The sequence below is a fragment of the Molothrus aeneus genome, chromosome 13 (genome assembly GCF_037042795.1).
Source record: "Molothrus aeneus isolate 106 chromosome 13, BPBGC_Maene_1.0, whole genome shotgun sequence".
Taxonomy (NCBI): Eukaryota; Metazoa; Chordata; class Aves; order Passeriformes; family Icteridae; genus Molothrus; species Molothrus aeneus.
The window spans coordinates 17898518-17920875 of NC_089658.1; the positions used below are offsets into that span (position 1 = coordinate 17898518).

At 47.8% G+C, this 22358-nt stretch overlaps 2 protein-coding genes across 4 annotated transcripts; one reads left to right on the forward strand and one right to left on the reverse strand.

The window, feature by feature from the left end:
• Window positions 1–8456: 8456 nt before the first annotated feature.
• On the forward strand, window positions 8457–11918 carry LOC136562224 (gonadotropin-releasing hormone II receptor-like). Of its 3 annotated transcripts, none has more exons than XM_066558940.1 (4): window positions 8457–8735; window positions 9964–10473; window positions 10744–10945; window positions 11231–11918. In XM_066558940.1, exons 2-4 carry the CDS (start codon window positions 9967–9969, stop codon window positions 11635–11637), a joined length of 1116 nt encoding a protein of 371 aa, XP_066415037.1. In that variant the 5' UTR covers window positions 8457–8735; window positions 9964–9966; the 3' UTR covers window positions 11638–11918. The 3 variants fall into 3 exon arrangements, with proteins under 3 accessions (XP_066415037.1, XP_066415038.1, XP_066415036.1); XM_066558941.1 differs by lacking the exon at window positions 8457–8735 and adding an exon at window positions 9101–9131; XM_066558939.1 differs by lacking the exon at window positions 8457–8735 and having other exon boundaries at window positions 9884–10473.
• A 5097-nt stretch (window positions 11919–17015) lies between these two features.
• Window positions 17016–22328, reverse strand: PARP16 (poly(ADP-ribose) polymerase family member 16). The gene is made up of 6 exons (XM_066558706.1): window positions 22102–22328; window positions 21082–21219; window positions 20084–20290; window positions 18839–19010; window positions 18348–18489; window positions 17016–17726 (listed from the first exon to the last, which is right to left on the reverse strand). Exons 1-6 carry the CDS (start codon window positions 22291–22293, stop codon window positions 17582–17584), a joined length of 996 nt encoding a protein of 331 aa, XP_066414803.1. The 5' UTR covers window positions 22294–22328; the 3' UTR covers window positions 17016–17581.
• Window positions 22329–22358: the final 30 nt, after the last annotated feature.

Here is a 22358-nt window from a genome sequence, read left to right on the forward strand (position 1 = left end):
GAAGATCATCTCTGTTTCCCTTCTGTGATGAGGACAAGATGTGGGAAAGGTATTGAGACAGAGAGCAAGGAATTCATCTTTCCCAGATGGAATCCACCTCCCACCATGACTGACCCACACTAAGCACAGCACCAATGCCTTGGCAAGACATCTCCAGTCCCACCAGCTGCTTGTCTATATCCTGGCATCAATTTCTATGGGTCACACTGCTGAGTAAGGAAATGTGCTGTTCTGCAAAAGGAATAAACTGTTATTCCTTACATTATGGAAATGGGATGATGATAGTTCTAACCCAGTGCTGGTGCAGGCATTTCTGCAGGGGATTTTGCAGCCTCCTCAGTATGGCTGTTTTCTCTCTAGCAAGTGTCCTTCAAGACAAGCTCTGGAGACATGTGTGTGGCTTTAGGAGCAGGTTTGGGATGTGTGAGTTCATGTAAACCCCAAGTCTCTAGAACAGTTCATTTGCACAGTCTCTCTTGGCTTGACCATCCCTTGCTGCAGCTCTGACACGTGGCTGACTTTGGAGGGAACAGCATGAGAGGAGCCCCAGATGTTCCCAGTGCTGAGAACCACCAGCTCTGGGAGAGGCTTTCCATCTGCCTGGAGGTGAACAATGCCCCAACCCTTGGGGTGGAGAGGACAAGTCAGGGGCTGCCCCATGCCTGGGGTGGTCTGCAGGGCTGTAGTACCTGTTGCCAGTGACAAGGATGCATCCCAGACCAAACTCCTCCTTTCTTTCTGCCCATCACCAGTGGCTTCAGCTGCCTAAGGCTGCTCCTTCCCATCAGATAACAACAGATCCACAGCTTCTTGGACTCATTCTGCTCCTGGATTAATGCTGGGGAGCCTACCCAAATCTCATGGTTTTTTTCCATGGTTTCATCACTGATGTGTAATGTCAAAGCCATAAGGTCTTTATGTGAATGCTGCCACGCTTAATGCTGCCTCTGACCAGTGCTGAGGCTGGGGCAGTGTCAGAGGACTGTGACAGCAGATGGTGCCAGCAGCATCTCCCTCCCCACACTCCTTTGTGGTTGTATCCATAACTTTTCTTGTGTTCATCTATAAATCCAAGGGAAAGATGGCTAGTAATGCTCATCCTGGTTCTTCATGCCTCCCACCATTTCTAGTACAGCATGGGCAGAGTGGCCATCTCCAAAAGCCAACTGTACCATGCCAGGGGGATAGCAGGGTTGGAGGGGCTGCTGTAGGGCTGCATGTGGAATTTACAGGCTGTGGGGTCTGCAAAATGCTCTGTGGGGCCCATAAATCCACTTTTGGGCCAAGGCCATGCCTAATTCCCTGCCGGCTGCCCTCGTCCTCCCTCCCTGCGCCCTCTCCACTCCGCCAAAGGGAGCTGACGGTTATTTTCCCCTGCTGCATGTTTCTGGGCTTGCTTCTGTTTACGGAGATGGGAGTTAAAATAACTGATTGATGACTTTGTTCCATCCCAAACACTTTGGGGAAGTTTGCGTGGTTTAGAAGGGAGAGTTGGGAGCTGGGATTTCATTAAGCACTTGGCTCCCGGCACTTCTCCAGCCATGCTCCAGGGGTGGCTAATGTTGTTTTTTTAAATCCTGTTTTGCTATCCCAGGAGCCGGAGTGGCGATTTCCATGGCTTGTAGGAGAACTTGGAGATGTGGCCGGTCCCTGAGGTTCCCTCTGAGCTCTGAAACACCAGCAAACCTCGCAGCCACTGCAATGTTGTTTCACTTAAGCCAGCCTCCACCGCTTCATCAGCACAAAATTGCACTCCAGCTGCCTAAAATCTTTGGAAAAGAGCCAAAAAAATGAATTACTGGAATTTGTTTTCATTGTGTGGATGAGGATTTACAGGCTATGACTGGGAGAAAAGGAGTGAGTGGACCTTTTTCCCCTCTGGAAGGATTTGCTTGGGAGCTAAAACTTGTGCTGGGGCTCAGTAGTGCTCAGCTCCATAAACATCATTTATGGAACAGATACAAAAGGCAGCACACAGTGGGGACACCAGGAGAGCCAGGATCCAGGGAAGGACTGATTTTAGCTCTGGAGCTCAGGAAGGTTTTTTCTGCAGTGGTGAAAGAGCCAGGAGTGAGGAGACAGTAAGTGCCTGTGCTGGTTGTGGGGTCTGTTCCACGGGGTAAGCCCCCAAATATCTGCTGGCACCAGCACAACACAACTGACTCCTGACATGTAAAAGAGTGCCCTCTGTTCCATGATTCCATCTGTAAAGGAAAAGGGCTTTTGCTAGTGGTTTTTTACATGTTTGCTATTGGAGTGCCCAGGGAGCGTCACCTTCCACCCTGCTGCACACATATAGACCCACGTACCCTGGGAAGGGATTCACTGGTCACTGGGATGTCCTGGACTGCAGAAGGGTCCCACTGGTATTTCCCTCCTAGGTGCCATGGCCATATCTGCTGTCTCTCCTTCCCATCAGAGCTTGGAGAGGCAGAAACCATGATGCTGTGAGAGCACCAGAAGTGCCTCAACAGTGAATCCCTTTTTAATTAAGTGTATGAGCTGGGGAAATTAAGATAAGAATACTGACTCATTTAGAAACTCTCTTTGAGATGAAGAAGGCCATTATTTTCAAGGCCTCCATGAATAATGGATATGCCAGTCTCTCCCTGGAGCTTTAACTGCTCAGGGACACTTGCAGGGCAGCACCATGGTGTGGGGAACATCCTGCCCACAGATGTGGCAGGGCCTGAGCTATTGCACAACCTCTGATCAACGATGTAAAAGCAGTCCCAGGATGGGAACAGGCGTGATGGGAATGTGGCCAGGTCCAAGCCAGGACAGCACCTCAATGGGTACATTTACACTGCAAAGGAAGGGCAGGAGCAGAGCTCCAACCCACAGTCCACCAGCTGTTTGCTTTAGCTCTGGACAGGGTTGGGTGGACAAAGACCATCCTGTGTCAAAGTCCATGTTGATTTGGGTAATTAATTTCTCCTGAAGAAATCCTTGATTTATTGTTCCTGTTTATGGGTATTGGCTTTGGGCTGGGATGCACTCCAGGCTATGCACCCATGCTGGCGTGGGGAGCAGCCTCCCACACAAGGGATGGCGATCATGGTCTCATTTGTGCCTTTTTTTCCATATTCTTGCTATAAACCAAGTTGAAGTGGGCAGGTTTGCAGTGATTTGCACCAGCAAAACGTCAGCCAGTTTTTCCTAAAAACCAGCAAAATCCTGCCTGATCCATGAGTGTGCAGGGGCAGGCTTAGTTCTTCCAGTTTGTCTTTATCCTATTTTGCAGGGATTGCACTGGCAGCACATTAGAGAGGTATAGGCTGTGTAAGTCAGACCAGAGGCAACAGTGATGGCAGTGAAAGTGAAGCTTTGAGTTAAAAAGTGTTTTTTAGTGTTCACATGAGACTCTACATGGGATGGACAGAAAGAGATGGAGCCGTGAGGGCACTGGGCACTCCTTGTTGAACCATGTGGGAATTTCTGTCAGGTTAATTTCTGCACTGAGCAATGTGGGGCCGTGCCTGGGCTGGGGTAATCAGGGTTGATCCACCCCCAGGTTTCAGCTCCAAAAGGGTTTGCCAGCATCCCCACTGGCAAAAGAGAGCATGGAAATGCTTCCCCTTCCTGGAGTGCCTGTGGTCATGGGGGCGACTGGAGATGTAAAATATCTCATGACCTCATGCACTATGCCAAGGACATGCTGGAAAAGCCGGTCTCTGCCGAGCTAATTCCAGCGCTGCTGGGATTCCCCCTGGAATATGTGGCCAGATCAGCTTTCGCTGGAGGGTAAATGTGTGTTTGCCGGGAGCACACCAGAGGCTTTGGTGGGGCCAAGAGCTGCTGGAGGAAGGCCTGGCAGCTCCTGCTGTGAACACCTTGTCCCATCTAAAACAAAAATTGCAGGGAGCAGATTGCAAAGGCAGCGTGGGAGATGAGCACTTCTGCAGAGAAACGGCAGGAGCAACTTGAATGCTGGCTCCCAGAAACACCTCCCTGGGAAGCCAGATCTGGATGGGGGGAGATGGCAGCACTGACGCTCATCCTTAGAGAAAGTCAGTGGCTTCCTGCAGCCCCATATCTTGGCTCAGAGCAGATTTCTTGAGGGAGGGTAAAAGCAGAGTTGGGGAGCAGAAATTATATCCCTCTGGCTCATCAAATTCAGCATTGATGGTATCTCTCCCCACCCAGAAACTGATCCTTTCCTAAAAGCATAGAGAAGGATCATGTGCCTGCATAAAGTTCATCCAGGAGTATCTTTAAGCTTTGAAAACTGCTTGGAGATATGGAGCTCTTGGGAAAGAGGAGTCAGGGGAGGTGTTCCCTGCTTTTTACTCCTGCAAGCCCTATGTAACTGCCAAGGGTCCCACAGGGATGTCAGTTTTCCCCACATCTCACCTCTCCCCCAATGTGACAAAGGAGAGCAGCCCTTGAATTTGGCCAATGTTTGGGAAGGAGCATCCAAATATGGCCTTGGGCACACAATCCTATTTGAGAGTTTGGAGGGAGGAGGATATTTGGAGCAACACTATGGACAGGTCCCACAAGGAATAAAAAAGCAGAGGATAAAAGAGGGCACAGAAGGCAAAGGCAAGGAGAGCAACTAAACCCTGTCCAAAAACAAGGGCAAAATTGTTCACTTCCATGGTTAGTCACAACAAAAACATTGGCATTTCATAATTTCTTCCAGCTCAAAAAAAATATCCCATTAGGGCAGTGAGAGCCCTGACTGGGTCAGGGCATGCTGAAGCTGAAGGGGACCCATGGCCCCTCCACTGACCCTGTGGATGATTTTCTTGCTTTACTGGGGACTGGGGTACCAGGTGAAAGTTCCCAAATGATTTCCTCCCCAAATAAATTCCAGCCTGGGCAGGAAAGCAAAGCTGCTGTGGGGAAGCTCAGCTGAGTGGGGCAGTGATGCACACAACACCAGATTTTATCCCTTGGTGGTGAGCAGAAAGGGCTCGGCACCAGATCCCACCATGTTTCTTCAGGCTTGACTTCAGGATCTGGTCTGGGATGATAAATTCCATCCTCTTTCTTTTCCAGTTTAGAGATGAGGAGGAGGATGTTACTCCAGTTGACATGTCCTGGTGAAAGATGGAGGAACTCTGAGTGGAAAGATGTAAATTTGGGGAATGACTGGGAATGATACTCTGGACATCTGAGCTCAGCAGCATCAGGAGCACCAGCCTGGGGTATTAAAAGGTGGGAATTGCAGCAGGTTTGAGCATGTTTTTCCCAATACCCCTGTCCCATGGTGTGAAACCCCCGAGAAGAGTTTTTTATCAGTGAGGTTTTAATATAAAAAGCCGAATCAGAAACAGAGCATTGTCTCACCAAGAAATTGTCTAATGGCACAGTTTACCAAGTAATTGAGCCCAGAAGGCAAGACAGATCCCTCCCTCTGCTTTAAACACAGGTTTTTGGGAGGGGGATGGAGTGATCCAGTTTATCCCCAGGAGGGGCAGCAATTACCATCCCTCCTTGGCAGGTTCAACAGAGCAGCCAGGGCTGGCTGAGCAGGCAGAATGAGGTCCTGGTTTATCCCCAGTGATCATTGGGCTTTGTGTCTCTGTCTTTTGCTGCAGAGATTTTGGGGAATTTTGGGTGATGCCCTGTTTCAGACCTGTTTGTAACTTACAGCACAGTGGCACCGTGCTAATTTTTATGATGCTGTTATTTAATGAAAAGGCTGAAAACTGGGAGCTTCCCAATCGCTTGACTTGTGAACTTTGGGTAAGAAGAGAAGCTGTTCCAGAGGTGAGCTCATTTCTAACCCCGGGAAATGACTTCATGGACGCTGGTATTTACTCACAAAAACATTGCATGTCAGATGTCCCTGACTAGACTTTCTGTTTCGAGTCCAGTATGAGACAAAAATTTCCTTGGATGAGCTGCTCCTAAGACAATTCAAGGTTTGGAGAAGAAGGAGAAGAATTGCAGGGGGGGAAAAAGAATCAGCATTAAAAACACTCTGAAATCATGAGGTTTTTCTGAATAAAGGGAAGTTTTTGGGCACCCAGCCTGGCAGAAGCACCTGCCTGGGGGGAGGGTTTGGGTGATGAGTCCAGCAGAAGAATCTCCCATCCTCACCCCCCACAACAACCAGCAGCTGGAGTTTCTCTCAGAGAGGAAAATACAAGTTTTTCTCTTTGGGAAGCCAAGCCCCCAGCAGTGATTTATCAGAACAAACAGAAGCAGGTTCCCTGCCCTGTGTTTGCTATAGGTTAATGGAAATTATGTCCTACACTGCTCTCCCTTGATGAGATAGATCCCAGTATATACAGGGTGTCTGATGGAAAAACAGAGCACTTGCATTTTTATTCAAGGTTTGCTCATGCAGAAATTTTCACTGGGACTGTATTACCCAGTGTGGTTCCTGATTTCTGTTTTTTCCAGCATCCTGGGATGATCCATATGGATTTGGGGAGATCAGTCCTCTTTGGAGACACTGGGGGAAGCTCTGTCCCCTCATGACCCAGCACTGGACTGCAGCTCTGGGGATGTACTGGGGCAGCATCCCAAGAGGAGGAGATTTCGGGAAGAGCCAAGCTGGGATGTATGGAAACAAGCCCTGCCTGCCAGCACTGTTTCCTAATCCTGGACACCAAAACCCTCTGATCGTTAAACCAGCGTTCAGAGATTCGGCTGAAGGCTGCCATGCAGACAACATCCAAACTGACCTTTGAGGAGATGAGCAAAAGAAAAAAAAGAGAGAAAACACAAGGGGGTTACTGTGCAAATGCTGGAGAAAAGCAGTCATTTCAATAAGGGACCCCACCCTTAAAATAAGACTTATTGCTAATGCATGCCCAGGACATTTCTGTGTGATGGTATGCTAAAAAAATCCTCTCCAAACAGAGACTAAAGGCTTTGTTGTGGCATAAGCAAGGCTTACAATTCCCAAGAAAAATCCTGTCCCTCTCTTGCATCATACAGCTAGGGATGGAGAGGACATTTCTAGACAAGAAGGCCATCAGCCAGGATGAAGGACGAACAGGGAATACATTCCTGACTTGCTACTTAATTGCTTTCATGCAGGTGCAAAGGGCTAAATGAAAGGGAAAATAAAGATGAGTGTGTAGGGCCTAATTAATCTCAGCTTTGAGCAGGAACCTAATGTCAGGAGGAGGTGGCTGCTAGAACAAACAGGCTTCCACCCAAATTCTATGCAGATTTTGTGGTATTTGTCCCCCAAGGGCCAGGCTCGTTTCCAAGGCACTGGTGGGTGATGCCTCTGTCAGGTAAGGAGGTGATGGGGACAGTCCCATCCCATGTGTCAGGGCTGGCTGGTGCTCACTGGCAGTGCCAGCAGATTCTGCTTTCCTCTTTCCCCCTGTATGGAAAGCACTTCAGATGCAGGAGTGGCTCTGAGCAGAGAGATTTCCTCCTGATCCCTTTTGGCAGCTCTATGCAGAAGTGATGGAGAGTTTAGGGGATTCCAGGGCAAACATGGTCCAGTGCCTGCAGCATCTCCTGGGTCTCAGGAGCTGGTCCTTCTGCCACACAAGTTGACTCTTAAATCCACAAAGGTTTAAGAGTCAAATTGGAAAAGGGGAAAATACCTTTTCTGCTTGTGCCCTGGAGCACTCCTGCCAGCACAGCAGCCTCAGAGATGGTGCAACCACCCTCAGAGCTCAGGCATTTCCTCCTGAAATAAGTGGGAGTAGTTTTAATAAAATGGAAAACCTATTCTAGAAAGGGAATCTCCTCCTCTTGGGGCACAATGCAGAGCCACCACTGCCAGCCTGGGATCTGCAGGGACTTGTATACCACGTACTCTTTAATTTAGTAGCCTGGAAAATGTGAAGGTCTGTCTGCATGTCATTAAAGTCCCAGTGAAGCCCCTGGGAGTGTGTTTGCCAATGCTGGTCCCAGCAGGGCTTGGGGCTATCCCTCTTTCACCCCCACAGCTCCAGAAGAGCAGGATGTCCTCAGTTTCCCTCCCCGTCCTCGCATTGCACTTCGTATTTTTTAAGCTCTTTTGAGCTCTTTGTCCCTCCCAAGGTCCTTCCCTCTCCCTGTGTTATGCTGCAAGAGATACAGAAAGAACCAGATGGGAACTGATAGACTGCAGGAAAAAAAGTGTATTCATTAAAATGGCAAAATGAACCACATTTCCCCTTGTTAATTCCCTCCTTGCAGCATTTCCAGTTCAAGCATGTACCTGTGATGCTTCCATGGACCCGTGTGGTCCAGGAGCATCTCTGAGGTGCGTGTGTGCGCGTGTCTGCGAGTTTCTCGGTTGTCCGAGCAACGGGATGTTCATCACTAACTCCCAGGATAATTAACTCATTCTCCTGTATTTATAGCAAACCAGTACTGGGAGTGTTGGCACTTATCCCTGATAGAGCTACGTTTGGCCACAACGTTTTGAATTTTGGCTGTTTCTTGCATTACAGCAGCTTTGTCATCATCCCCGCTGCCTGCTCATTAAGTGGGCAGCTCATTAAGCTAACAAGGGCAGGGCTGATGGTGGCTGCCTGAGCCAGGCTGCCCATGGGTGCCGGCCTCGGTGTGCCCCGCTCCTGGTTTGCAGGTGCAGGGAGTGTTTGCAGCAGCATTCCCATCTCCAGATGCCTGCATATGCCTGTGCTAACAGCAGCGTCGCTCCTGGCTTGCCTGCTGGCAAGGGGAAATTTTACTGCTTCAAGGTTTGTTGCAGGGATCTGATGCAAGGAAACGTTGGAGCGTCCTGACTCAGCACCGCAGCGGTGGGGGACCCCTGGGGAAGACACGGAGCATCTTCTCTCAGCATCAGGGCATGCGTATGCCAGGTATGTTCCCATCAGCTGGGATAAATCCTGACCTGCACTCAGATTTCTCGTTTTTTCCAGAGAAGCAACTTGGTACTTTTTAGCTGTTCTTTCTTTTTGCTGCTTGTTTGTTCAGTTCCTCTTTGGGGAGGGAGGGGTGAAGGAAGCAAGGGGAAGGGGGCTTGTGGGGGTGGTGGTGGGGCTGGAGGAGGGCTCATTGCTGCGAGGTGTTGTTGCAGAACTGCGGAGACAGATTTGATCTCTGCTGTTCCTGTTATTTGTATGAAGGTAAGGAATATTTTACTTTGGAATCAGCAAACAGGAAGGTGCTTGAAACAGTAGGAGATGTGCTGTACCTGCAGCTGGGACTGTAAACAGCTTGTGACCACAGGAGCTGAAAGTGTGTGTCCTTAAAACGTGAGTTACTCAGGTAAAAAGGGCAATGAAATCAAGTGTGGGGGACAACCACACTGCTCATCACTCCCCAGCCACCCCCGTTTTAGGGTGGGTTCTACCTTTCCCTCCTCCTCCTGATTTGCCTCCAGAAGGGAAAGGGACAGAGGTGTTGTGCTGGTGCTGCTTGGGTCCTGGGAAGGTCCAGCCTCCTAAATGCCACTGTGGTCCTCTCCCAGGAGCCACTGTAAGACTCTGGACAGTGTGGGATGCCCCTTCTCCTGCCTGGTCACCCCCAGCTGCTCCTGCCCATGACCCCAGATCTGGCACTCGAAATGGAGATGGATCATTAAGGTTTAACACACTAATGGGAAGGGCTGTGGGGTTTCTAAAAAACTGAGCCCTGCTTACAAACTCCCTTTGGAAGGACAAGTCCTTGAACTGAGCACAGCTGCCCCAGCACAGGCTCAGCCAGCTCTGGTATGACCTATTCCCAGCAGGATGCTGGCAGACAGTGACTGGTTCCATGGTCCTGGCCACCACTCCTGCTTTCCCAGCTGCTCAGCCACCTTGCAAAGAGCTAAAAATATATGTCTGTGTGAGCAGTCACTGTAGCTACAGCAGGGGTGAGCCAGAGAGGGTGGCCAGGCTGGGTCACCATGGTGGGGGGACACGGTGACTTTGCAAAATGGGCAACACAGAGGGGACAGGCAGGGACAGGATGGGACAAGACAGAATGGGACAGACTGCTGCTGGTACCTCCAGTGCAGATCCCACCATCTCCCCACTTTTGTCAAAGCTGCAGCACTACACAGCCCCTAAGATGAGATTAATTTTGCTGCTTGTGTTTCAGCAGGGCATGAGTGAGGAGCAGCTCCCTGCATCTCCCCACTGCCCCACCACGCAGGAGGACACCAATGTCTCAGCCTCTGCCTACCCCCAGTACTGGGTGGAGCCCCGGTTCACCCAAGCAGCCAAGGTCCGTGTGGTCATCACAGCCATCTTCTTCCTGCTGGCAGCAGGCAGCAATACAGCTGTGCTGGGCAGCCTGCTGAGGAAGAGGAGGAAATCCCACGTGCAGCCGCTGATCCTCAGCCTGGCGCTGGCCGACCTGCTGGTGACAGTGATGGTGATGCCCCTGGATGCAGCATGGAACGTGACAGTGCAGTGGTATGGAGGGGACATCTCCTGCAAGGTCCTCAACTTCCTCAAGCTCTTTGCTATGTATGCTGCTGCCCTGGTGCTGGTGGTCATCAGCCTGGACCGGCACGCAGCCATCCTCCATCCCTTTTCCCGTGCTCACCGCCGCAATGGGATGCTGCTCCGTGCTGCCTGGGCTGGCAGCGTGCTCCTGGCTTTGCCCCAGGTAAAGTTCAGTGTCCTCCCCATGGAGTTTGCCTAGGTTGGGGTGGTTTTGGAAAAGGGCTTCTCCATCTCAACATCCTCAACCAGTCCATCCCAATCAACCAGTCCATCTCCACAGGCACCAGAATAAGGCATGAGTTAGGTGCCCAGAGCCTATCTCCCAGTCTGACACCAGCAGGAAGGTGCTCTCCATGCACAGCCAGCAGCATCTCTAGGATGTGGTGCTCTGTTCCAAATCCTCTCTGAGTTATTATTTGGTTCTCCATTTCAGCTTTTCCTCTTCCACCTGAACACAATCCCAGGAAGGAATTTCACCCAGTGTGTTACTCATGGGAGCTTCCGAGCACACTGGGAGGAAACTGTCTACAACATGTTCACCTTCACCACCCTCTACATCACCCCCCTGAGTGTCATGATCGTCTGCTACATCCGGATCCTTTGGGAGATCAGTAAGCAGCTAAAGGTCAATAAAGGTAAGTAGATCCCAGCCTTTTAATGTCCTCCATGACTGAACTTCTCCATCCTGGAATTGTTGTTGGGTGTGTCACAACATCCTTTGAAAGCTAAGAAGTTTTGCACAAACTAACTAAGGTTTTGCACAAACTTACTGACCCCGGTCCTTGCTGTCTTCTGCTTCCTGTGGGACATGGACCAGATTATGAGATGGTCTTCCCTCTCTGGCAGAAGCAGAGTCATGGATGATTATGTTGTCTTGGTTTTCCCCTATCTTCAATTATCTTTTTGACTCTCCTTGACAGGTTTAACAAGAAATCAAAACGAACACATCTCCAAGGCACGCATGAAGACTCTCAAGATGACCATAGTGATTGTTGCCACCTTCATCATCTGCTGGACCCCTTATTATCTCCTGGGCTTGTGGTACTGGTTCCAGCCAGCCATGATCCAGAAGATGCCGGAGTATGTCAACCACAGCTTCTTCCTCTTTGGCCTGCTGCACACCTGCACTGACCCTATCATTTATGGACTGTACACCCCTTCCTTTCGGGAGGACGTGCAGTTGTGTCTCAGGGGCATTGAAACAGCCATCACCAGGCAAAAGAGACACAAACCCATCTCAGCCTCAGAGAAGAACACCAAGGATGGTGCTGCAAATGGTGGGGTGGCATCAGGGGGCTCCAACGGGACAACTGTCAGCACAGTGTGATGAAGAGATGTACCCACAAGGGGATGGCCAGCACAGCTTTGGGACTGTTTTGTCCTGTAAGACCATTTTGGAGACTGTCATGACGAGGTTCCCTACTCACCTTTGGTGGGTGAGGGTTTCTGGCCAGAAACTGAGAATGTGTCTCCTCCCTGTACTCAGGGTGAAAAATCTGGGGGTATTTCTGGTCGTTCTGCTGTATTCTGGCAGCGTTGTGACAACTAGAAAAACATCCTTTTTGTATCTGACTCATGCTCCAGTCCTGATTCTGGGATCAAGCTTCTCTACGCTTCCAGTATCAACCTCTGGGAGGAAATTCACCATCTCCTCTGTGGTCCAGGGTCATGTCTCTGGAGTGGCTTCAAGTGCCCTTTGCACCTACACCCAGCTGTAGAGCTGCATGGATGGTGCCACCCTGAGCCTGCAAAGGTGTGATCACAGGCTTTTACTCCTTTTTCTCCACACATTGTAGGAAAAGTTCTCTGGAAATTTCAGATCTCCTGACTCAGAACCTGCCTGGTTCTCCCATGGCTGTGTGACAAGCCCTGGGAAAGATCTAAATATCTGGAGGTTGACTAATGCAGGGGCATTCATGCCCCAGGCATGGTGGGCAGGGAGGGATTGCTGTGGGGATGGAGGGACTTAGGCAAGAGTGGTACAAAGAACCACAGCGGAGTGGGGTGAGGTTTCTTCTCTCTTCTGAAGAGAGCCAGAAGGGAAAAGAGTCCCTGCTACTGTTTTCTGGTGTGAAGGGGATGGTACAGACAGACAGACACAGCAGCTCTGTGGGGCACAGGGCAAACCAAGAGAGAGAGTATTTGGGGTACTGAGAACCAGACCTGACACTGCCCAGCCCCCCTGGACCTTTCTGTCCCCATGTCCCAGAGCACAACCTGGCAGGTTGCAGGCCACATTTGCTTTGCCCTAAGCAACACCAGCCCCTCAGCTCTGCCCCAGCAGAGCAGGTACAGCCACCCCACAGGTGTGTTTGAGGTGTCCCAATGATGGAAATGATGGGATGTAGCTGGTAGGGCTCCATCAGCGCCATTAGTGCCAGATGGAAGTAAATGAGGGCAAGGAGGGCTTCTGGAGGGATCAGCTGAGCTGTGGTGAGTAACATGGGTTGTTTGCTTTCTACCATTGTGCCAAAAGTTGCTTGTGAAGGCAGAAGTCTTTTCTCTGGGTGTGGGTTGAAGAGATGAGTCTTTTTTCAACTGTGTTGTCGTTTCCAGGTAATTAGAAAGAGTGGATTATTTCTTTTTTATTATCTGATGGTTGTTATTAAATGTGGGGTTTACTTTTGAAGAGAAATTCAGTTTTAAGCCAGGTGGGTTGTTGTTTTCTTAGTTTAGTTAAACCTTTGGACAGCTCAGGAGCTCTGGACTTGGCAGGAGGCAGTTTCTTGGCTATTTTTGTGGCCACTGCAGCTTTGAATGAGCATCTGGACTTTATCAGGATGAAAGAGCTTTATTTTAAAAACAACCCTTGTCTTGCTGTGGTTGCGTGTGTAGGGAGCTGGGAGATGTCTTCCCCTCTAGAAAACAAATCTCCTTTGGGCACTGAGGGGGCTTTATCTCAACCCTGTTTCTAAGAGGTGTTGGCTCCCCATCAGACAGAAAGGATCTGCATTGATATCCCAGTTCACCAGCTAACAAATCATTGAAATTAGAGGGGTGGCAAGCACTCCTTGCAGGATGGCTGAGGCTGGGCAATGAGGACACAGGAAGCCACAGTGCTCAGAGTGATGCTGGGCTGCACATGGGTACCCAGCCCTTGTCCTTCTGGTACTAATTATTATTTATGCTAAACATGTAGCCCAAGGAGAAAAAAAAAAAATCAATTAGAACTGCAGGAGCCCAGACCAACTGGTGGGGACAAGCATGAGCCATTTAGGAAGCATCCAAACTCCAATGAGATGCGTAATCGCAGTTTGGCTTTCCTGGGCTCGTTCTGCTCAAAGTTAATTACCCAATGCTAACAGAGCAGGGGGTGCCTGATGCCAGGCTGGCAAAAAGGCTTCTTGTAAGGTGATGGGAATGGCTTGCAGTAGGGGAAGCTAATTTATTCATCAGACACTCCTTTGGTCTCTTTGTTTATACTGCTGATGGGAGGCAGACCTTGAAGGTGCGTTAGTTTTCTGGCAAGCCTTGAATAAGTAGGAAAGTGTCTTTAATCTACTGAAAATTGTCTTCATCCACTTTTTGCTGAGTGGGAGACAACAGATACAACATTGCTCATACACGTCTCCTCTTGCCCAGCAACAGAAGAGCTCAGAGGTCTTTTCTGAGGAGCAAGAAATACTTTTTTTCCTTGTGGGAAGGATTTTACACCCCATGGGTACAGTGAAAAGGCAAAAGTGGGTTTGGCTTTAGGAGGACTCTAATCTTACAATAATTTAGATTGGAATACATCTCTATGAAGAGTAGGAAAATGGGAATTCTGGCAAGCATATGTACCTTAGTCCTTGGGGGAAGCATGGCACATTCCTTGGGATTCTTGCAGGCACTCCAGTGCTGCTCCTTTTGCCCATCTCTTTCATACCTTCCCTCCTGTTCAAAGTGACATCTTGTGGAGTCTGGAGTGTGGGCAAGGTGCCCAAAGTGACAGCTTTTATGAGAGAAGGAAAATGTCACTGGAAACGTGTGCTGCTAAGCCATGTGTCCCCTGCATGCAGGAAGGAGGAGCAAGCAGGTGGGCAACACCTCCCTGGGGAAGCTGGGATCAGTCTGGGTCCTGCCAGAGGTGGACCAAAGCCCAGGCCTGGTTTGTATATTCCTGCCGGTCTGATTCTGCTTTTCTTGTATTTGCTCACACTTTAGAAAGCACAAGATTTTTGCATCACTTATTAGGAGCATGAATCCCTAAGTCTTGCTTTCCCCCCCAACCCAGGGGTGGTCCTGCTTTCTGTGGTGCTTCCTTCTCTCTCCCCCCATTGCCTCAAACCCTTTGTCTCCAACAGCACCTGCCCTTCTCCTCAGCTGGCTCCTGAGATCTCTGTATATAAGTATATATAAAATACTGAGAGAGAGAAAAAAATACTTTTTATATTTATTATCTATTTATGCTTGTTGGAGGAAAATTCTCCTGCTTCCTCAAAACCTGCTCATTCCCACCAAGGAAACACCAGTTACCACACTTCTTGCAGTCCCAGCCAGGATCAGATTTGTCTGATTAGGTAACAATTCCTTAATATTCACCACAGTAATGTAATGAACATATTAATAAGAGCAGGTAGCTCTGTATTTTACAACTCCTCGACCTCACCCTGGGCCGCCTGCTTCAAACACAGCGGCCCTTTGTTCAAGAGGAAATTCTGATTCATTCCCTGGTAGTGTTTTTATAGCACTGTGCATGTTCAAAGAGCCACGCAAGTGGCTTAAGAGGCTAACACAAACCTTGGGTTAATTCATAATACTGTTAGTTACTCAGCACAATACCCACATTAATCCAGCTGACTGCCCCTCGCCACGTTGGGAAACACATGCTGAAATCAGCAGGGAGCTCCGAAAACAAGCGTGGGAGTAGGATATTAAGTGTTTTGCCAGGCTGCTAGGTAGGATCTGAGCACCTTAAATGTATTTAAAATATTTTCCCACTGCTGTTGCCTCGCTCCACAGCTGTGGAGCTGAAGCAACGATGAGGCTGTGCCCAGAATCCCTGCAGGCCTGAGCACGAGGAATGGGGCTACAAGCTCTCCAAGGGATACTCCAGACACATCCATCAGCCCCCACCTGAAACCACCTCCTTTTTTTGGTGTCTATTCAAACTGATCAAAGCAGAAAAAGCTGGTTTTGTTTGTTGTTTTTTTTTTTTTTTTTTTCCCTTTGATACCTGCTGATTTCATTGCAGAGCTGGACTGTGCGTGTCTGCCATGAGCCCCCACAATGCTTTCTCTCTGGGGACATAGCCTGGAACTATTATTACTTCTGCTTACTCTCAGAAACTTTCCTATGCAAAGAAACCCAAAGAAAAGAGCTTTAAATCCCTGCTGTGTTCTTTTCATCTGGCTCAGGAGCTCCCAGGTTTGTGCCTTTCCCTGCAGTGCAGCAGACAGCCATCCCACAACTGCTGCTCAACCTCCTCCTTTTCCAAAGGGCCCCAAACAGCCCATCTGTTCCAAAAGATGTTTTTTTTTTTTTTTTTTCAAACAAACCAGGCTTTTACAAAGCAGTATCCTTTGGACAGCATAAAATACCTCCAGGTTATCTGGCTGGCACATTATCTCCCCTAAACTTGTGTATTTACATGGCACAACATTTAATATAACATGCTGAGGAAGACAAAAATAGGCAAATATTCCCATGACCCCTGTGCACATCCCAAACCCCAAGTTTCTGCACTGAAATATCAAGGAGTAAACTATGAAGTAGTTGAACCTGTTGCACAATAAATTATTTGTTTATGTATATTTTAATTGCAAATCTCTGCTATAATTAGCACGGACACTTCTTGGGTTGAGGCACTGCAGTGTCCTTTGACAGTGAGCATTATTAACAGGCTGTAAAAGGCAATGGGGAATTGGATTATAATGTTCTTGTTTTGCAAGCTGTATGGTGAATAAATAAATTTGTTTTGGCAGCAAAATTAACTGGGATAAATGTGTCTAGCTCCAGTCACCAAGAAGAGGGGTTGCTGTAAATGAGCTTGTTCTCAGCCTTGAATTAAAAACCCTGATTACCAGGACGTTATTTCTGGCAATTAGGTACCAGAACAACATCAGAAAAATAAGAGATTTTCTTTGAAATATTTAATGAGTAAGCTAGTAATCAGAGACTCATTTGCTGGAAATATGTGATGAGTTGGGGTTTTTTTGTGGTTAGGGTTCACTGTGCAATGAAAATCTGCATTTATCAAATCTACTAAAGGCTGCACTGAGAGACTGAACTGTGGCACCTATCTGACTTTGCTTTGCCTAGAACCCCTGGGTCTTCATGGGGTTACCCCATGCCCAGTCACTAATCAGAGGACAGTGCTTTGCTCCTTTTTCTGTTTCAGGCAGTTGTAGGTTGCTTTGCAAACACGCAAAGAGCAAACACAAATGACTTGACCGGAAGGAGAGAGAAGAGAGCATTGCCCTGTGCATGTTGCATTACTAACTTGCACATGGTGTATTCTCTAACAAATCCCCAGTTTGGTAAGAACAATCCTCATTCAGTACTGACGCTGAAAACCCTGGGTTTGTCTAATCTGCACAGTAAGCTAGGATAAGATAGATCATGGCTGATCTAGCCTTGTAGATGTTTGTGCTGGTTTTGTCCAGGATACAATGAATTTTCCTCATAGCAGTGCAGTAACTATGTTTTGGATTTGTGCTTAGCTGCCAGCTGGGATTAAAACACAACAATGTTCTACAGAGGGGAAAAAAAACATACTAGAAACCATTTAAGTTCTTCCATTTGGCGGTTGTTTTATTTCTTGTTGATTTTTTTCCTTACAATCATTATGCTCAAATATAAAAATTCCTGGCCAAAGTTAGCTTTAGAATTTTAAAAGTAATTCCATCTGCATTGATACATGCCAAACATCACTAGATTCAGTTTCTGCAAACATACAGATAAGACTCCCAAACAGGTTGCTTTGCCTGACATCCAGAAAAATCCTCCTTTCCAACTTGTGCAAACATACTTCAGCTTGACAGAAAATAAGTTACACCTGAGTGTTTCCATACTTAGTTTTCATTAATCTTAAATAACCTTTTTTCCATGGACCCTTAACGATTGGCTCATGCTTAGTTGCACCACAGTGATCCTTTTCAGCTGTAGTAGGCATCCTCATGAATCCCAGGAACACAGAAATAAGAATAAATGCAGAGATGCCATGAGGATTAATATGTTGGTGACAGAACTGGGCACCTTTATTTCCAGAGCTCTGGAATAGAGGCAGTGCACTGCAGATCAGCTATTGTTAAGGCACGTGGTGAAATGAACAGTTCATCATCTCAGCTGGTTCATCTCTCCGAGTCAAACATTCTGTGCCAGTAGTAGATGAAGGTTGGTGAGTTGCTGGCCCCTATCACTATCAGCAACAGCAGGTACAGCATCATCATTACAGCAAAACGGTGGGTGTAGAACCAGGAAGATTCATTAGAAGGCCTGAAAGGGGAAAAGGACATGAATTCTGTCAGAGATGCACAAATACCTTGGCAAAAAGTACTTCAGGCTTCATTATTTTAAGCAAATCCTATAAAAACAGAAAGTTGTTCCACAATCTCTGTAACCAAGGAACCCTGATTTTCACCATATCAGTTTTCCTTAAGTCTCTGTGCACAATCCTGTCTTTTCTCCCCATGTTCACACCGTTCCCTGTGGTCTGGAGCTGTAGCTGCCTGGCCTGTAGACATGTGTTGAGTAGCTGAGTGAACACTGCCACTTAGGATAGATAAGGGCAGAGTTAAAACTGAGGCAGTTGTAAGAGATGCACTCACCAGACATCCACTCTTGGTTTTCTGCCACAAACAGATAATTAGACCTTTCAAAGACTCTAAGTGCTTACAGGTCTGGTAAAAAAAGCAAATTTAGCTGAGCCTGGGAATTTCAAAGAGCGAGACAGAGGTAACACGATGGTGTAAGACTTTTTTCCATAGGAAACAGGCTACAAACAAATTCTGGCAGTGCAGTATATCTTTCTTGGTTGTTTTCTATTGTTTTTCAACAATGACATGTGTTTATCTCGCTGTAGTAGCATGTCATTCCTCTAGACAGCTGAACTCTTACCTCCTTTGCTGCTTCTGTGAATACACTAGCAAGTATTTAACTCGTAAAAGTTGGTTGTTTGTGACAACAAAGTATTTCTGTGGTACATCTCCCCCTTCACTGTTTTTCACTCTTGCTCTTTTTCTGTCTATTTCTTCTGAATCTGAATTGGGAAAAGAAAAAAAATTGCAGAACTTCAAGTAACTGTAAAAAAAAGTAAACAACCAACACCCCCATACACACCCCCCAGAAGAATGAGAATGAGATAACCAAAAATCTAGTCTTGGTATTCCCCTGAATCCCTCAGCATCCAAGAATAGAGTGAGAAGTTTGCTTGAGGCTATACCACTCCTAGTCATCCTTGGTATGGATGACATTATGGCCCAGACCAGGGTGACAAGGAGGTAAGTCTCCCATCCAGTGCTCAAGGAGCCACTGATATTAAAAGGGAAAGAAAAACAACATCAAGGACAGATGTAACTACTACACAGTTATTACTGTGCTAGACTCACCTTTCTTTTTCACCTGACACTTTACATCTGGGTGGTCAATGATCTCACAGACAGCCACACAGCTGAGGACAGAGCCCAGTGCACTTCGCTGCCAGCCGAGACCATGAGGGCTGTACAGCAGAGCCAGGCTCAGGTCACTGGTCAGATAGGTGCCTTCACCAAACAGGGATGTCTGAAACAGAGCAGAAATCTACCCTAAAATCATGTGCTGCAAACCTCAAACAACATGCAAGTGTTCTTTCCTTTCAGACTGGCAGTTCTGCTCCTGAAGGTAAATTACGAAAGGCCTTTCTGACCCATGTTGGGCCTGGTCCATGCACTGTTTTTGTCCTGGCACAACTTCCTTGGGGTGGGGCTGCTGCCCTCTCCCATCCCTCAAATTAGCTGCTTGGCAGAGCACTTGGTGTGGACAGATTCATGCTTTCCCGGATTTGGAGTTAGTTTGCCAGCAAAAGTATTTTACATCAACATGACTGCACCGCTGTTAAAAGGCATTTCATCGATTTATTGAGACTGTCATCATTCAAGTAATCCAAACTCCCCAAACAAGGCAAGGCTTTACTTCATTTAAATCCATGCTTTACTAGAAAAGAGGAAAGAACTTTTCAATTTGCCACACTGGCTAAAATTATTACTCCAGTAAGTCCATTGTACCCAGTAAACCATTACTCATTGAGAATGTGGGGAAAAAACACAGTCCAGGTTGACTGGAATGTCAAGCAGGTGCTGTGTCAAAGCTGCCTCAGAGCTGACACAAAAAGCCAGGAATCTCAACTTCCCTTCCACTGAAATCAGAAGAGGTGCAAATCCTGTGGGATGTCTCCCTAAACCAGACCATTTTAAGAAGGCTCCACTGGCAAGTAGCACCTGAAACTTTGCCGATCTAAACACAAGGCCAGGCAAAAAATCTCCACTATCCTCTGTCTCTGCAGACAGGCACTTCCCAGCTGCAGGCTGTCAGACAAGACAGGATTTTCAGAGGAATTGCACTTCCTTATAAAGAAGCAAAGGACACTCATAATTTGTCACACTGGTGAAAAGGGTTTCATGCCACTTCCAGTTTTTACCCTCAGGCTGCACTAGAAAATCCAACACAGCCATCTGCAAAGGCCTACACTGAAATGAACACAGCAGTACAAGAGCATCAGCACATTTCATACCCCAAAAGGAATCTGGGCCTATTTTTAAAACGGCTCCCAGCTGCAAGCGAGCAAGGGAAGATGGTGTCAATGGCAGGAGCCTCACCCTGTTCAAGTGGCAGTGCAGGCCATGGTGCAGGATGGAATGGAAGTTCTCCAGGCGGCTCCCATGGAAGGCATAGATAAGGTCCCGCTCTCCCTTTGTCTCAGCAAATTTGGTGTTCATTTGATCACAATACATGATCTCAAAGAGATAGTGTGGAGCAGGAACTGCAGCCCCAGACATCCCTGTGAGTTCCTGGATCTTCTTGTACTTAAAAACAGGAAGGAATATCAATGTTGGTTTATGTGGTTAGATTACTCACTGGAAGCCCTGCTTCCCGTCCCTTCATACTGTTTAATGAATTCTGATTATGCTTTTCTGAGTTAGAATTCAACACTGTCACAATTCAGAAGGAGTAAGTGCACAGTAAAAATCCTGCCCGTTTCTTGCTTCTTGCTATTGAAGTTAAATCCTTAATCTTGTCTCCAGAAAAAAACCCCAAACCTGAACTGTAATTATGAATTAATTTATGATGCAAGGACAATATCACAGTTCTGCTTTGGCTACTAAGACAATATATTCATCAGCTGATCTTGCAAGAGGAAAAACACAAAAACAGAAGTTGTTTTCAGTTTGCTGCTAATCTCTACAACTATTTTGATCCCTGTTACAGAAGTGCCTCAGTGGCTCTGAACCTTTCCCTTTTTGGGACAGAAGACAAGAATTGTCTTTCTCAGTGACAAGCAGGACCCAGTTCCATGACACCCAAATTGACTCTCTCAGACTAAACTATGCACGTGCATGTTATGTTAACTGCAGTAACCAACTACAATCACTGTCTATCATCAATTACTGACATTGGTAACTATTTCTTCCAACCAGTCTTCCTGAAAATTTACTTTAAAACATCCCTCTCTATATACAGAAAAGAATGGATTTATATTCAGCTGTCAAGCTCTCACAATAACCAACTTAATTCTGGGAGGAGGAAATATTCTCTGAAGTGCAAGTTTGCCTCAAAAACCAAATTCTAAATACGATTTTCAGAATTCAAAACTTACCTCCTGTTTCTTAGTACTTTGTATCATGAAGACTTTAGATGATAGAATCCAACTAAACAGCTCCCAGGTCCTTTTATCTGTATTTGGAACAGATTCCAGAAGCTCTTTCAGGCTTGGTAGAGCCTTGGTATCTGCAAGCTAACAACAGAGGCATTTAGCACAAGCTCCTTAGTGCCATTGCGATTAAACAGGGACCTCTAGTGAAAACAAAACAATATTTCACCCCAACAATCTGAAAAACAGGTTCTGTTCTGAGATATAAACACTTGTTTCCAGTTTGTGGGGAAGTTTGTCAATTGCTCTGAATGCAAATAGCTGGGTAAGTTACAGTGATATTTACCAACAGCATCTGTAGGGTTCGTACAGAAACAATCAGACACGCTCCTGAGAGAAAACAATCTATCACAGGGCAGCATGTGCAGTGGACCTGACATGGGAGTGTTCAGGCCATGTAACATGCAAATCCTTCGGTATGAATTTGAATTTAACCCTCATAACACTTCACAGAATATTAGAAACATTAAGGCTGGACAACACGTCTGAGATTACTGAGTCCAACCCTTAGCCTAACTTTGCCAAGCCCACCACTAAACCATGACCCCCAGTGCCACATCTACGCGTTTTCTGAACACCTCCAGGGATGGGGATTCCACCACTTTCCTGGGCAGTCTGTGCTAATGCCTAACCACCCTTTCAGGGTAGAAATGTTCCAGAATCCTCAATCTTGAGCAGTTTGATGCCGCTTCCTCTCGTCCTGTCGGCTCCCTACCTGTTACCTATGGCTTGTTACTTCACGTGACGTCCACACCGGATCTGGGCGTTTCCCAGTGTGGGTTTATCGGTCAGCATCCCTAATACTCTTTTAAACCTGGATTTCTTGACTGGATAAACCCTTCATCCTGCTTTATCCGTGACCCGGCGGCGCCGCTGCCCTCACCTCTGCGGGCAGCCCGTGCTCCCCATCGGGGGAGGTGCCCTGGCGCTTCGGGCAGCTGCCCCGGGCCGGCCCCCGGCACTCACCAGCCCCTCGAAGTCCTTGCTGTCGCCGCTGGCGTAGCGGCCCGGGAAGGGCCTCAACGCCGAGTCGCGCTTGTAGCTCTGCAGCGCGGCGGCGAACAGGCTGCACCGCAGATCGGCGGCCAGCGGGTCCCGCCGCGCCGCCTCCCTGGCGCCCGGGGCCGCCTCGCCGGGGCCGGGGCTCGACGCTGACATGCCCGGCGGGGGCTGCCGAGCCCCGGCCGCTCCGACAAGGCGGCAGCGCCCGCCCCGCCGGCGTC

What these genes read in the sequence shown, in the direction of transcription:
- LOC136562224 (XM_066558939.1), top strand. Translation starts at nt 9,931, where the DNA reads ATGAGATTAATTTTGCTGCTTGTGTTTCAGCAGGGCATGAGTGAGGAG. An exon ending in TGCTCCTGGCTTTGCCCCAG is followed by an intron (nt 10,474 to 10,743) that starts GTAAAGTTCAGT and finishes TCTCCATTTCAG; the next exon opens with CTTTTCCTCTTCCACCTGAA. An exon ending in GCAGCTAAAGGTCAATAAAG is followed by an intron (nt 10,946 to 11,230) that starts GTAAGTAGATCC and finishes TCTCCTTGACAG; the next exon opens with GTTTAACAAGAAATCAAAAC.
- PARP16 (XM_066558706.1), bottom strand. Translation starts at nt 22,293, where the DNA reads ATGTCAGCGTCGAGCCCCGGCCCCGGCGAGGCGGCCCCGGGCGCCAGG. An exon ending in TGCACTGCCACTTGAACAGG is followed by an intron (nt 19,011 to 20,083) that starts GTGAGGCTCCTG and finishes GCTCTGTTTCAG; the next exon opens with ACATCCCTGTTTGGTGAAGG. An exon ending in GTGTCAGGTGAAAAAGAAAG is followed by an intron (nt 18,490 to 18,838) that starts GTGAGTCTAGCA and finishes TTCCCAATTCAG; the next exon opens with ATTCAGAAGAAATAGACAGA.